This window comes from Camelus ferus, chromosome 13 (genome assembly GCF_009834535.1).
Source record: "Camelus ferus isolate YT-003-E chromosome 13, BCGSAC_Cfer_1.0, whole genome shotgun sequence".
Classification (NCBI taxonomy): Eukaryota; Metazoa; Chordata; class Mammalia; order Artiodactyla; family Camelidae; genus Camelus; species Camelus ferus.
Window position 1 is genome coordinate 21555716 of NC_045708.1, and position 14840 is coordinate 21570555.

At 57.6% G+C, this 14840-nt stretch overlaps 1 protein-coding gene across 1 annotated transcript in view; it reads right to left on the reverse strand.

Moving 5' to 3' along the window:
* Positions 1-152: 152 nt before the first annotated feature.
* Positions 153-14840, reverse strand: part of SDC3 (syndecan 3) — a 37223-nt gene continuing 22535 nt past the window's right edge. Inside the window, exons 2-5 of the mRNA XM_032495721.1 lie at positions 9474-9591; positions 7276-7889; positions 5058-5349; positions 153-4107 (exon numbers count right to left, since the gene is read on the reverse strand). Of these exons, the coding sequence (XP_032351612.1) occupies positions 3941-4107; positions 5058-5349; positions 7276-7889; positions 9474-9591 (1191 nt within the window). The 3' untranslated portion in view covers positions 153-3940. The remainder of the gene's footprint in view (positions 4108-5057; positions 5350-7275; positions 7890-9473; positions 9592-14840) is intronic.

A 14840-nucleotide genomic window follows, 5' to 3' on the forward strand; every position in this document is an offset into this window, starting at 1 on the left:
ACCATAATGGTTCCCATGAGGGGTTGCTGGTCAATTTTCCTTGCTTGCTTCTCAGTCTCTTTTAAATGGGAACATGGCTGAGGCCTGAGGGGGACCATGGTCTGTCCCTCCCTCCAGGACCTCCATGTTGATCTCACACTCTGACCACAGTGCATCATTTCAGCTTAATTTTATTTCCTCTTATAAATGGGCACAGCACGGGAAGTGTTAAAAAACAAAAACCCAAAAACCAAACAGTTCCTTCACAAAGCTGGGACAGGTAAGCACCCACAGCAGAGTAGGTGCCTTGGTCTCTTTTTCCACTGCTTTTTCTTGTTGAAAGTTTTGGCCATGAACTCAGGACGGGTACAGTTAATAGACAGGTTATGGGAGAGAGAAAGGGCAGGGGAGGCCTGGGGGAGGGAAAGACAAACTCCCCCTCGACCCGAGACAGGGTTCTTGGAGGGTTCTGTACAGGAGAAAGGACACACAGGAGGGACACTGACTTCAGGGGGCTCTCTGGAGCCACGCTGCCTACGAAAAATATTTACATGCATTCGCCACGCTGGGGCCGGGGCACTGAGCTGTCCAGTGGGCGCCCGGAGATCCCGGGGCCATCAGCCCTTAGATGGTGACTCTGGGGCCCAGCCTCGGCATCTCTGTAAATCTGTACACAGTTTGTGGGCTACTATTTACAGGCAGGAGGCCTGGGGAAGCAAGTCCGGGGTGGTGGCTGTCAGGAGAAATTCAGGAGCGCCAAGGGGGAGGCAGAGGTGGGTCTGCTCCCCGTGCCCAGGGCCCCAGCCTCGAAGGCCAGACAGATGGCTTTGCTGATGACCCCTGGGGGGTCCAGCCTGAGCACCGGAAGCCACTGCCAACTGACCTGCCCGGCCCAGCCCCGGTGACCACTCATCTGCTTCCAGTGATCAAGGGGACTGACCCTTCCAAGGAGGTCCCCTCTCTGGCCCCCTGAGGAGACAGAGCCCAGGCTCTAGACGTCACAGCGGGCAAAAGGCCCCACCCATCTCCTGCTCCCTGGCAGCTGAGGCCCCAGAGTGGCAGTCAAGCACACAAGCTCCCTCTTCCTTTGGAATTGGCCCCACTTCCCCAGAAACACCGGGGCCCTGCAGGACACCCTACCCAGGAGCACCCCAGGGTGGCGGGGGGCCTATCTGGGCAGGCCCTGCACACATCACACAGCACCTAGGAGAGCTCCAGCTCATCCTTTACCTCCCTCTCTCGTGCGCGGTTTGCCCTGCGGGCACGGGCTGGCTGGAGTGGATCTGGGCTGGTTGGACTGCGTTAAACATCGTGAAGATAAAGCCTGGACATTTGTCTCTGGTCCAGGGCTCCGTGAACGAGGCCTCGGCCTCTTCTCTCAAATGCTAAGGACACAGAGAAAAGGCTGGGGCCAGGAGGCAAAGCCCTAGGCCCCAGGTTAGAATCCAACCCTCAGAAGGTGAGGAGTCAGGCCAGGCTGGACCCATGCGGTTACTCCAAGCCTGCTCCAGCCGGCCATGCTGTGCCGGCCCCCCGCCCCCACCATGGGCTCCAGCCCAGGCTGCGCCCGTTGCCGGGGCTCCTGCCCCAGTCCCAGAATCCCGGGGCTTCCCCAGGTGGTCCAGGCCCTCTCTCCTCCGTGCTCCCTAGCTTCTCAGCCTCGGCCTGCCCAGGCCTTCTCACCAGAGCTGCTGTCCCAAGACAGCAGCCCACCGGGGAGCAGGGTAGAGGGAGGTTGGACCTTTGGTCTCCCTCATCTCTCAGCCCTTCTGATCCAGGGATGACTGAGGCCAGGTCACCTCCGACAGGTCGTGGGCCCAGGATGCCTTCCCTGCTCCTGCTCCCGCTCCCTCACAGACTGGGACCAGCTGCATTCCTCACAAGCCTCCAGGCCCTGCCAAGGGGGGCCTTTGGGTCTGAAAGATGGAGCCCCAGCCCAGAAGTAGGCCAGTGGAAGAGACAGGCTGTGGACACTCCCTGGAACATCACCCTCACCCTCAGGCCCCTAGCCCTTGCCCTGCAGAAGTCTATTGCCATTGAGTCTTGAAGAGGGAACAGAAAATGGGCTCCTGACTTTAATCTGGGCTGTGGGCAAGGGGTGGAGGTGTGAGCCCCAGCCAACACGACTCAGACCACATCCCTTGGCTCCAAGAGCCCCCACAAAGCACACCCCCCATAGGAGATTTGTGACCCACATTTAAAATATCTACATAAGTTGCCCCACTTGTAAAGGTAACAAAGAAGGGGGAGGTGGGCTGGGGTCTGTGACACCCCCACCCCGCCGCCTGCTCTCAGCCTTCGGCCTGGGGCCGTGTGTCTGGACAGGCTGCTTCCAGCTGCAGCCAGAAGAACCGCCAGGTTGCTTGGCCACATGAATGGGTGTCCACGAGAGGGCCAGGGGTGAGGCTGAGGTGGGCCCCGCGAGGCCGAAGGGAGAGGGTGCAGAGGGCCCAGGGGCAGGGCCCACCCTCACAGGCACTTTGGAGACTTGTGTCCTGGGAGGCAGAGTCAGCCCCCGAGCTCAGTGCAGGAGGGGGAGGCAGGGAGACCAGGAGCCTGAACACATGCCCCCTCCCCACCTGGGGCCTTTGGTCCTAGGAGACCCAAGCCCCTTCCCCGGCCCAAGGCCAAATTCCAGGAACCAGCCTGCTTTCCTCAGCAAGTGGGGGCTGGCCCCACACCAAGCCCTTTGCAGGCTACAGAGGGGCGGGAAACAGGGTGAGCCCAGGCCCTGCGGGTATGCAATGCCTGAGAGGCCTGTGGCAACGTCTCCCACACCTCACTTAATCTGCCTGCCCTCTTCCACTGTGAGACTGAGGCTGTGTGGGTGAGGCCATGCATCCACGTGGGACTGCATCTGACACGCCGGGCTCGGTGGCAATGTGGTTGGTGTGGGTGTCGTGAGGGCTGAGTGTGACAGGGCAACCCAGGGGACCCAATATGGGCTGATTGTTCTGGCCTAACTGCACCCTCCCCAGTGAGCTTGAAAGCTGGAGGGGGAGGCAGGGAGTCTCCTGCCAGTGTGTGGTGTCGGAGTGTGTGTGGGGGGTGTGGTGGCAAGAGGGAGGCAGGCCACACCGTCACCACTGGGTGACGATGACTAGTGACTTGCATTGTCATAAGCATTTGGGGAACATGTGGGAAACCCATGAGAATAAACATCTTTGGAAGAACATGTGTGTCTGTGACATGTCTGGATTGGTCGGGTGGTCAGGACTGCATGTGACTTTGTCATCGCATGCTTTTGTCAGTGTGGGACAATACGGGTGATCATGTGGGAGACGGTGTCTGTGCAGAGTCCACTCTGAAGGAGGAGGTCCAAGCAGCCCAGCCCCTCCTCACCAGTGGCTGCCAGGCCACTCTCGGGAAGCCAATTCCGCAGGGGCAGACTGGGAAGGGGGTGAAGTCTGCGGGCGCATGTGCATCAGGCAGGGGTGAGGGAAAATAACCGCACAACCCCACAGAGGCCAGGACAAAACAGGCTGGCCGTGAGGGCTACCCGCTCACCCAGGCAGAGAGGGGCCCAATGTCTCAATGATTTCAAGGGCTGAGCTTGCCAAATGCTTGATCTGGAAATCAGCCTGAGTGCCTCTCTGCCCTCAGCCAGCAGGCCCTGTGGGGCCAGGTTGGGGCTCAGGCCCCACCCCTTCTTCCACCAGCCAATCAGGAGCTTCCCTTCTCCTGTCCATCTGACATGAGGTCCTGAAGCCCCAGGCTGGTGGGTTACAAATGATGAGCTCATAAGGGCACAGTCTAGGGCAGATGGCAGTGCCCCCCCACCGCCGTCCCTTGGGGAAGAGCTGTGTGAGGCTGGCAGTCTGGGCAGACCTTGGGAGGGTGGCAGAGATGGACTGGGGCCAGGTTGCCTCCCAGGCCCAGTCCCAGGTTGGGGCTGGTGGCACCAGGCCGGGGACTGGGCTAAGGGGTGGCACTGAGGCTACAGGGAGGCACTGTGGCTCCGCTAGGCGTAGAACTCCTCCTGCTTGTCGGGCTTCTGATACGTGACGCTCGCCTGCTTGGGCTCCTCCAGCGTGTAGCTGCCCTCGTCCTTCTTCTTCATGCGGTAGATGAGCAGTGTGACCAGGAAGGCGGCGAAGAGGGCGCCCACCACCCCGCCCACAATCACAGCTGTGGACGAAGAGGGCAAAGGTCAAGGGCCAGAGACCGGGTGGGATGAGCTCAGAGCCTAAGGAAAGGGTGGAGGGCCCTGCAGAGGTGGAGGCAAGGGTCCAGAGAGGGCAGGGAAGCTCGAACCTGAGACCACAGAGTTGGAGTGAAGTTTGGAGTCCATGTTAAGACTCCAGCACTGGCTGCCATTTACAGCCCTCGCTGCAGCCTGGCACTGTCCTAGTCCCCTAGTGCACATGAACACAACCAATCTTCATACGGCACTATGAGGGAGGTGCTGTGCTATGGTCCTCATCAAATGTAAGGTGCCATCCACTGAAAGACACTCCAGTATTTTAAATACCATTAGGAAAGAAAAAACTCTGCCTTCTAATCTAGGACACATCCCAACTGCAGAAGAGTTAACATATGAACAGATGTGCACTGAGAATTGATACAGTGCAAATGATCATCCCCCTTCTGCAGATGAGGAGAAGGGAGCCTGGAGGAAAAGGACCTGCCCAAGGCCACACTGCTCCTAAGTAGGGGGCAGGGTTTGGACAAGTCAGGAGACACTTCAGGAGATGTGGCCAGGGCAGGCCCTCAGGGTGGGAGCAAGTTAAGCCAAGGATGGGGTCGGAGATTAGGGTCCAGGGGGTAAGGTCCAGAAGGGGTCAACCAGCCTGGCCCAGGGAAGCAGGGGTCAAGGGCAGAGTCTGAGGATGGATAAGGGGGTGCTGAGCAAAGTGCTGCAGGTAGGAAGAAGTTAGGGTTAAACCCTGGGATGGGGAAGATCAGGGGAGGAACCAGAGGGGGGGGGGTCCTGGGGTCCCCAAGTCCCCAGCTTTCCCTTCCTAGGAAACTAGGCTCCTAGGAAACCCACACCCTGACATCTCTCCTGGGTTCTTGGAGGGTGAACTGAGGCCCCACCAGCTGCCCACTATGGGCTCCACCCAGGCCCTAAGTCTCACCTACGAGCACCTCCTTCCGCTCCAGGATGCTCTTCTGGGGCAGCTGAGCCGCCGAGCTGCCCGAGTCGATGGCATTGTCCAGGAGGCCGGGGCCTGGCCGGGCACCCTTGGGCAGCGTCCCGGGTGGAGGCGACGGTTTGGCCGCAGCCCCACCCACGGCCACCACCTCATTGGCTGTGTCTGGCTGTGTGGTCTCTTCCTCCGGCAGCTCAAAGTCCCCACTGGGCCCCCCGCTCACCGACACCTCTGGCTCATCCCGGGTCGTGGTCAGAGAGGACTCTGGAGTTGGAGTCTGTAAGGAGGGTAGCATGAGCCCAGGAGCCAGGCCCCAGCAGCCCCTGCCACTGGGCAGCCATACACACAGCACAGAAGCTTACTATCACCACTCCACTCCCCTGGTGGGGCTACCACTTACTAAGCTCTCACCATGTGCCAGGCACTGGGCTAAGGGCATCATGGGCATCTCAGCCTCACAATATTTCCATAAAGCAGTTATTATTACCCCTAATTTATAAAGCAGGAAATAGGCTCAGAGAGGTTAAGTGGCTTGCCCAAGGACACAGAGCTAGTACATGACAGAAGCAGAATTAAACTACAGATCCAGCTCCAGAATCTGTGTTCCTAACCACTACACTCTACTGCCTCCATTCTCACCTGGTCCCCATCCCATCTCCATCACTTCCTGCTTCAGCTGCCTTTGTCACAGTCCTCAGGGGTTCCTATCGGGGATGGCTGTTAGGGGACTGCTGGGTGCAGCTGTTACATACTTGGGCCTGATCCTGGACCCATGTACCTGAGGCATGGGTGAGTCCCTTAGCCTGGAGGTCAGTCCAAGAGCACCAAAAATCTCAATGGCTCCCACCACATGGAGGCAGGACCAGAGCTGGGGTTGGGGCAAGGATGTAGCTGCTTCACGGGTGGGCATGGAGAGGGTGGGTCTGGTGCCTAGGCTGAGGGGAGGCCATGTGTAGGGGCTGCGCCAGCGACCTGGTCTCTGCTCCAGCACTGTCTCCCCTGCCAGCCTGGACAAGTATGCATGAAACATTAGGTTGCCCCAGCTGCTCAGAGGAGCAGAAAGCAGGGCCTAGGACGTGCTAGGGCTGGCTGGGGAGTCGAAGGGGCTGATGCTGATCTGAGGCAGCTCCGGAGCCTGAGGCCCTCCTCTGTGAGGCGGCTGCAAGGGCTTTAGTACCCTAGTCCATGTCACTAGATCCCCTCCTTGCCCAGCATACCCTGCAGGGACCAGGCTACTTCTGCCATTTCCTTGATCCCATCCATCCATCCCGGTATTCCAGACACCTTCATCCTCTTCCCTTCAATCCTCCACTCTCCACCCCCATCCATAATAAAACACACACAAACACACACACACACACACACACACACACACACACACAAGCCCCAAGCTCTGGAGCTGACTGTCTGGTTCAAATCCCGACTCTGCCACTGCTGTAAGCCTTGGAACGTGGCCTCACCTGTAAAAGGATGACTGATGGCGGTGCCACCTCATGGGGTGGGTGGGAGGGTGAGAAGAGAGGACACAGGTAAAGTGTCCAGCACTGAGCCTGCCCGCCAGGCAGTGCTCCCCTAGAGTGAGCTACAGCATCCCTCCCGCTCAGCCCCACTCTCAGTCACCCTCAGGTGGGTGACAGCAATGACAGCAGTGATGATGACAATAACAAAAGGGAAACTTTTTGTTTACTATCACCAGGCATTGCCCTAAGCACTTGGGTATGTCAAGAAACTTAATTCTCAGTCCTATGATTTGTATTCCACTATTTTGTCCTTTTCACAGATAGGGAAATGGAGGTTTAGAAAGGATCAGTGACTTACTGAAGCCACGTGGCAGAGGGAGAATTCCAGCCCAGACCGCCTGGCTCCTGATTCTGTGCTGTTAACCGCAACACATGGGCCCCTGGCCCCTCCCCCCACCAACCCTCCCATTCACCCCATTCCTCCCCAACTGATGTCCTGTCCCAGCATCGGAAGACCCAGGCCTGGTCCCTCAACCATCTCCATCCATCTTGACCTCTGTCCTCATCTTGTGACCTGCCCCAGCCTTGGCCCTCCAGCCTCAAGCCTCTCCCCCCCCCCATCCCTGTCTGGCTCATCTCCAGAACTTTCCAGATTTCACCCTTGCCCAACTCTGTCCTCACTCCCCCAGGCCCTGACCCATCCTCCTCTGCTCTGACTCCCTGTCCTCTCCCAACCTGCTCACCTGAGTCACCTCCGTGGGCCCAGGGGCGGTGGTCCCCAGGGGCAGGGTGCTCTTCTCAGAAACGTCAGGCTCCTCGGTGGTAGCTGGCCTGGGAAAGGCTCTTGGCCTGGAGGTAGCCACGCTGACCAGCCTGGGTGTTGGGGTCTCTGTGTCCAAGACAGCCACTGTGGTGGGAGGTGAGGGCACTGCTGGGGTGGTGGCCCGGACGGTAGCTGCTGTGGTCAGTGGAAGAGGCAAAAGCCTCCGTACGCCGGTGGTCCTTACGACAGAGGTGGTGGCCGCAGAAGGGGGTGCCGCAGGGATGCTGGGGATGGTGGTGGCCACTGTAGAGGGCACTGTGGCTGCGGCTGGGGCCCCTGTGGCTGTGGCAGCAGTAGTAGCCGCAGGAGTGGAGATGGTGGTGGCTCTCTGGCTGGGCTCTTCTGGGACCTCTGTCACCAATGGGGAGCTGGTGGCTGGCTCCGGGGTGGGGCGCTCAGAGGGCAGCTCTTCAAACGGGGTGCCCACAGGCTGGATGTCCATGGTGGGCAGCACGGCAGGTGTGGTGGACACTGCCAGGGCCACATCTGGGCTGAACCGCATGGCTGTCTCAATGCCTGATTCCTGCTCAAAGTCTGAGGGGATGGGGGAGAGGAGAGAGCTAGGGAGCTGGGTGATTTGAGGGGCATGAAGATCCCAGGTAAGCAATGGCCATCAAGATGGGGGAGCTCCCAACCCCCACCCTTTACATGACTTTCCCAAGACAAGATGAGGGAAAGGAGGAAGGCACAATCTGGCCAAAGGTTACTGGCTGCCTGATGGCTAGTGAATGTTTCCCAGATCCTCTCTGCCTAGCCAAAAATTCTAGGGGACCACCTCTTCCAGAACATCTTCCCCGACTATTCCAGCCACTCAGCCTGTAGCTTCTCGCTGGTTGAATCTAGACAGTGGCAACTCAACCCGTACTGGCAAATCTTGCAGGAGGTTAGGGAAGTTAGGGGAGTGGCATTCTGGGAGGAGTCAGACCTGGGTACACCCTACATGAGCACAGATGGCAGGTACACCAAGGGCTCCTCCAGAGACACAAGAAGGGGGCAAGAGGGAGAACCAGCCCCTCCCACAGGGGATGCTGGAGTAATCTGGACTCCAAGCCGCGACAGATGAAGGGAGGGCCTTGAGAGGAAACGAGGACAGAGAGAGGCCACAGTAGCTCCCATGGGACCTGAACCAGGCAGAAGAGGGGTAGGGAGGAGCCAGAGAGGTTTGGGAGTAGAGATGTGACCCATCAGGATGGATTTTATGAAGATTAACTTGCAAGAGGCTTAAAGGAACAAGCTAAAGGGGGGAGACTGAAGGCAGGGGGTTGTGGACGGTGAGAGGCACTCAGACCTCTTACCATCCCATCAGACCCATCCTGTCCCCTCAGGGGGCCCAATATCAACACACACCCCTTTTCACTATTATTTTTAGAGCTCCTTCTCTGTGCCAGACCCTAACATCTTAAACAGAAGCCTTCCAGAGGCTTTGAGAAGAAGGCTCTCCATTCACTGTAAGAATACAGACTCAAGGGAGGGAAAATGGCTAAAGGTGGCACAGCTATTAAGTGGTGAAACTGGATTTGAACTCAGTGCTCCTCCCTTACGTCATGCGACTCTGCTGGCCTTTCTGGGCGGGGCCACAGAACTGGGCTGTCCCAGGCACCACTGGAGGTACCTGCCCTTTACCATCACTGCCCTAAGCCCGCCCTTGGCCACAGCTGATTGGACAGAAGGTGGCCACCTGATCCAAGCTGAACCAATCAGATGGTCTTTGCTGAGGACTGGCCATTGCAACTGAGAAGTGGCTACTAAGTTCCTCCAAGTGGTCAGGACTGTACTTGAAAACTGGGTTACTGAGGGGGATCTGTGTTTCCTGACAGAAGTCAGAGGTCTGCAGGGAGAGTCCAGCAGTGCACAAAGAGATGCAGAGACAGAAAGGATGCAGAGCAGGTGTGCTAGACTCTGGGGCCTCAAGGCCCTGGTTCCACCCCGCGGAGGCTGGCCTGCTCTTCCTGTGCTTGAGGCCATGAGCTGCCCCTGCTGGACCTCCTCTCCCCGACCCCACCATTCAGGTGAGCCTGCGTGAGTTCCTCTTCCTTGCCATCAAAGCCTTGGATGGGGCGCCAGAGGCAGACTGGCACTGCCAACACAACGTGCAGGGAAAGAGAAGGGGATACTTACAGCCTGAGCCAGACCCAGAGTAGAGGTCATCCAGCTCATCATCGGGGAAGGAGTCGTCGTCCCCTGAGCCCTCGAGGTCCACGGGCCTCTCAAAGTTCTCACTGCGCCAGCGCTGAGCCTGGGGAGGGCAGAATCGGGCACAAGGCTCAGCACTTGAGGCCAGTTGCCTGGACACAGCCAGAGGAACAACAGACACCCTCATGGGCCAGGTGACAGTGGAAGGACAGCATAGGACGTGGCCTCCACGGGGGCAAACAGAGAGCCAGGCAGGTCTAATTACTGCTTTCCACCCACCCGGAGGCAAGGGAAGCAATTCCACCTTCCTGTCTGACGGCCACCACTGGAAACCCCATCACTCCTCAACCCTCTGAACAGAACTGCAGGTGGCAGAACTGGGTTTAGAGCCAGAATGCTGGATTTGAGTCCTGGCCCCATCACCTACTAAATGTGTGACCCAGGGCAAGTTACTTAGTCTCTGCAAGCCCTGGTTTACACATTACTCATAAACGGAGCATGCAGCGTGCTCACGTGCCGAGCACACCTCACAGCAGCAGGTGCTCAGCACAGGTTAGCGTTACCCTCAGTGTGGGCAGCACCATCAGTCCCTTCCACAGAGTGGGTGTCTGAGGCCCTGTTGCCCCAGGCTACCAGAGAGCACATGATGTGATATGATTCGGACTCTGCTGGGGACCCAAAGTCTCACATCTCAAAATCCCAAAGGCAGTGCAGTTAGTCCCAACAGACAGACTTGAATGTGGGGGAGGTTTGGGGCTTTGGGAGGGAAGTATCCTGGATAAGAGGAGGAGGAGAGAAGGGAGTGGGCTCCAGCCCTGGCCCTGGGTCCTCCCCAAAACAATGTCAGCCCCCCTGTCTCCACCTCCCCCCAAAGTATCTCAATGTCCAGAGTCAGCTCAGGGCCTGATGCCACTTTTACTCTGCCACAAGGGTCTCCTGGGGGCCGGGGGTGGGGGGGCTATGAGAGGGGCTTCTCCCAGGGTCCAGCCCACCAGACCCAAGACTCCTCCCAGAGAATCAGAACCTGGGAACGCCGGCAGCTGCAGCTCCTGGGCTGGGACCGCCCCACCCCACTGCAACCCTGGGCTGACAGCCAGCACTCAGGACATCCAAGGCAGGCACACAAACTCCCAACCACACCTCTGACCCTGTCCAGACTGATGCCAGCCACAGTTCCTACCCACTGAGAGCTTTCGGAGAAAGGTGACCTGGTGCTCAGATCTGAAGGATTCGCACTTGCATCTTAATCAACTGAGAGAAAGGCATCTCAAGCAGAAGGTACAGAATAAGCAAAGGCTCCGAGCTAGGGAAGTACAGCCTACGCCATCAGAGTCAGGTCTGAAGGCCTCATCCAGGGCCCCTCGGAACCCCTTCAATCACTGGATTCCAGCCTCTGGCCCTATCTGTTCCTGGAACAGGACTGATCTCTCCTGCCCTTTTCACTCATGCTGTTCCCTCCACCTAGAACGCTCTTCCCATTCCCTCATCCTCCACCTTTCCACCAGCTGACTACTGCTCCCCTATCACTTCTTCCAAGAAGCCCTCCTATCTGGATCTTTCAGAGTATCCTGTGCTTTTGAATTCACATCTATTGCTACTTGTGAGCCGTGTTTGTTTGGATACATACTTTCTCCGTGACTGTGCCCACCCTCCTGCCCCGAACTATCCCTCAATGGGGGCAGGACCGTGTCAGACACACAGTAGGTATCAGGAAGTATCTGTTAAGGAACAGGCTTGGAGCTGGGAGACGTGAATAACTCTTGGGTGGAGGTGGGGCAAGGACAAGCCAGCGCTGAGGCTGGGGAAGCCCCATCAGAGGCCCTTGCTGACAACTTTCTCTTGGAAACTCTTGGTCATTTTTTACCTTGACTGTATCTCAGAATACTCTGAAAATTCAGTGGCTCAGCAGGTCTGAGGTGGTGTCTGAGCATCCACGCTATCTGACTGACATAGGGAGCCATGCAAGGTGTGTGAGCAGGAGAGGGGCTGGATCAGCACTGTGTTCTGTGCTCAGCATCTCACACTCCCACCCCTAACAGGCCCCCTTCTGGAGTTTGCAGGCAGCTAGAGAGAGGATCTCAGTCCTGGCTTCCGGCCCTGCGCCTCGACCACCTGCTCCAAAACCCTACCCACGCCAGGCAGGGCAGGAGGCCAGGGCAGGGAGCCAAGAGCTTCCCCCCCACCTACCCCTGTTACCACACGCACACACACACACAGTCTCAAAGTAATGAATTAATCAGTATTTACTTGCTACCAGTGAGTCATGGAGTGGAACAATTAGAGTAATTGCTCCGTGACTAATTGCTGGGTCTTCCTCCGTTTTAGACATTTCAGGAGCTCAGAGCAGCTACCACCCAGCTTTCCCCAGCTCCCGTCTCTGCCCCCACTGCCCAGAAAGACCTGAGGTAAGGGGGCCAGACGCTCCCATACTACCAGCCTCTACAGCCTGGGCCGGTAATCCGGGGTCCCTGGGAGACTTTCTGCTTTACTCTTAGGCAAGCAGCCAGAAGCCAAAGCCATGCAGCAGGACGGGGACTGAGCAGGGACCGGGGCTCAGGCTGCCTCTCCTGAGCGGGGCCATCTTCACTTTTTCCATCCTTCCAAGCAGCCCAGGGAAGGCTGGAAGCCCTTTACTGGGAGGAGGAGTTCTAAGAAGTCTGTGGTCCCTGGAGACCCCCAAACTGGGATAAATGTGGGGCTCAAAATAAGGAGTCCTCATGATTCCTCAGTGACCAGCACCACACACCAGCCCGTAACACCCTGCTCCTAGAAAGGTTTGCACAAATTCAAAGACCTCCGCACCCCCCAGCAAAGCCACACAGAGCCTTGAAACAACACACCCAGAGACACAGAAAGAACACATACAGACACACCCTGAGACACACTCACCTAAAGGCAGCCACAGAGAGGTATGGCATGTTGGCATGCCTTTGGGTGCAAATAGGGTAGGCATGGGGGGTAGGCACTAGATGGGGGCGCACACTGTGCGGCTCTGAAGCTTAAAGACAAGTATGGAGCCTCCTGTGAACCTATCAGTCCCCACTCAGGTAGCTCTCACCTAGATACTATTCATCCCTAGCTCAGTAGCCATCGACATGACAACCGTTACCATGACGACCATCTCCTCCATGCTAAGGACCAGGAGCTCCAGCTCCCCACAGAGATGGGGGCGGGGGTGGGCAGGAGAGGGAGAGATCATGGAGGAACATAGAGGATGCCGGGGGTGGGGGGGAGGGAGAGTCATTGGATGGGGACAGAGATGCAAGGACAGAGGGAAGCCGAGGTCAGAGGGGCATGAGGGGGGTGCAGGGAGGCGGGAGTGGAGGGAGGATTCAGTGTGCGAGAGAAAGAGAGAGAAAGCGAGAGTGGGAGGCGGAGAGAGAGAATTCTCTCACATCTTAATTTAGCCTCACGCTCTCATCAGACAAAGCTGGGGAAGGGGCCATCTCAGTGATTTTCCAAAACTGCATCCAAGAGAACATTCTTTCCAAATAATAAGCAGCCCCCAGACAGGGTAGAGGGAGGGATGGCCAATAACCCAGTCACCCCTGAGCTCACCCTGGGAAACTCAATGCTGGGGACACCTGAGCCCCGTGGGGTGGGGTGCAGGATACCATCTTACCCAGTCCCCCCCAAGCCTACTAAGTGCCAGCTCTACTCCTCCCTGGGGGGCCAAGGCTCATGGGACCCTCCCAGAAACACTATAGGGGTGTGGTAGCTGTAGCTGCCAGGGGTTCAGAGAGAAGAGGAGAGGAGAGAGATGGGGGTGGGGAACTGAGTCTGGGAGGCAGCAGGGAAAGCCTCAGAAGTCATAAAATGCCAGAAGAGGAGGGTGACAGTCTTTGACCCCCAAATGACCTCTCTATTTGCATAATTCCATGCATAATTTGCATAATTATCCATGCCATTCCCTTAATGGCGAACTGAATCCAAATGCCTGCCTTCCCCTGACCCTCACTGCGCCCCCTTCAGGTAAACAGCACACCCTCCTGTGCCTGATAAACCTATCCACACACCCAACACAAGTCCGCGCGCGTGCACGCACACACACCCACACACACCAGCATACACACACAAACAGTCTGGATCCCCATTTACTGACCCCAACCTGTGCACCCACCACAGCTCAGAGACAACAGCCCAGCACATGTCATTGAGGACTTTCCCATTAACTGCCCCCTTCACTGCACACACACAGACACACAGCTGCACCCCTCTCCTCCTCTAATACACTCCACACACCCCACACAGCCTCAGCAAGATCCCACAACCACGTGACTGGCAGGCACCGACCCTCCCCACGTTAGATCATGTCCCCTAAGTCATTCATCACTGACCACATTCCCCATGTCAGGGACACCCTCGGACCCTGACATGAAACTCACAACTCGTAAACAACCTTTCCTCACACTCACAGCCCCATACCCACCACACAGCCCACTACAGATGCTCCTGCATCTTCTGCCTCCCACCAGTCCCGGCCCCACAGGCACCCAGCTGGAGCTCCCCAAGCACCTGGAGGTGTGAGCTCCCCAGGGGAGCAGTTTCCAGGGAGTTCTAGAGACCTCTGCCCACCACTGCAGAGGTCTCACCCCAGGTCAGGGACTGGAAACACTTTACCTGCACCGCTGCCTTTGACCATCACAGCCCCCCAGCATTCTGTTATCCCCATTTCACTGATGCAGACACTGAGGCTGGGGTTTAGAACTGCGACATGAGCATGGGTCCTCAGCCTCTGGAACCCTTGCTCTGAACAATCCAGGGTCGCCCCAATGTGCTGCTCAGCCGGGGTTCCTACACATGTGACCCACAGCTCCTGCACAACCTCAGTTCAGAACTATCACCCTTGCACGCCCACTGTCCATGCACGCCATGCACAGACACACCAGCACACGGCAAACACCCACTCCCACTCCCCACACACTCCACCCATGCATCCCTGAAAAGGGACCCACTGCCCCACACATACACCCCGCTCTCAGTCACCCACAACAGCCCCTAATACCTGCATCCCATGCCCCTCCACATACGTGCATCATGCACACACCCTGCACGCTTCCCCTCCGGGGTATGTACAAGTACACACGCAAAGCCGTAGTGAGACCTGGCACCCTTCCCAACAGACTGACACCCCCTTGCCATTTTTCCTCCCTGCTCCCCTGCCACCACCCTGCCTTGAGCTGACCACAGCCTTGACTCAAAGAAGTCCCTCAGGCTCCCCACCCTGATGGGACTAGGTCCAGCAGTGACCACCCACTCCCAGCTCACCCGCCCCAACCTGATCCTCTCCATGGTTTTAAAGTGGTCGAGGTGGGTGAGTGACACAAATCAGCTAGATGTCAGGTTAAGTCT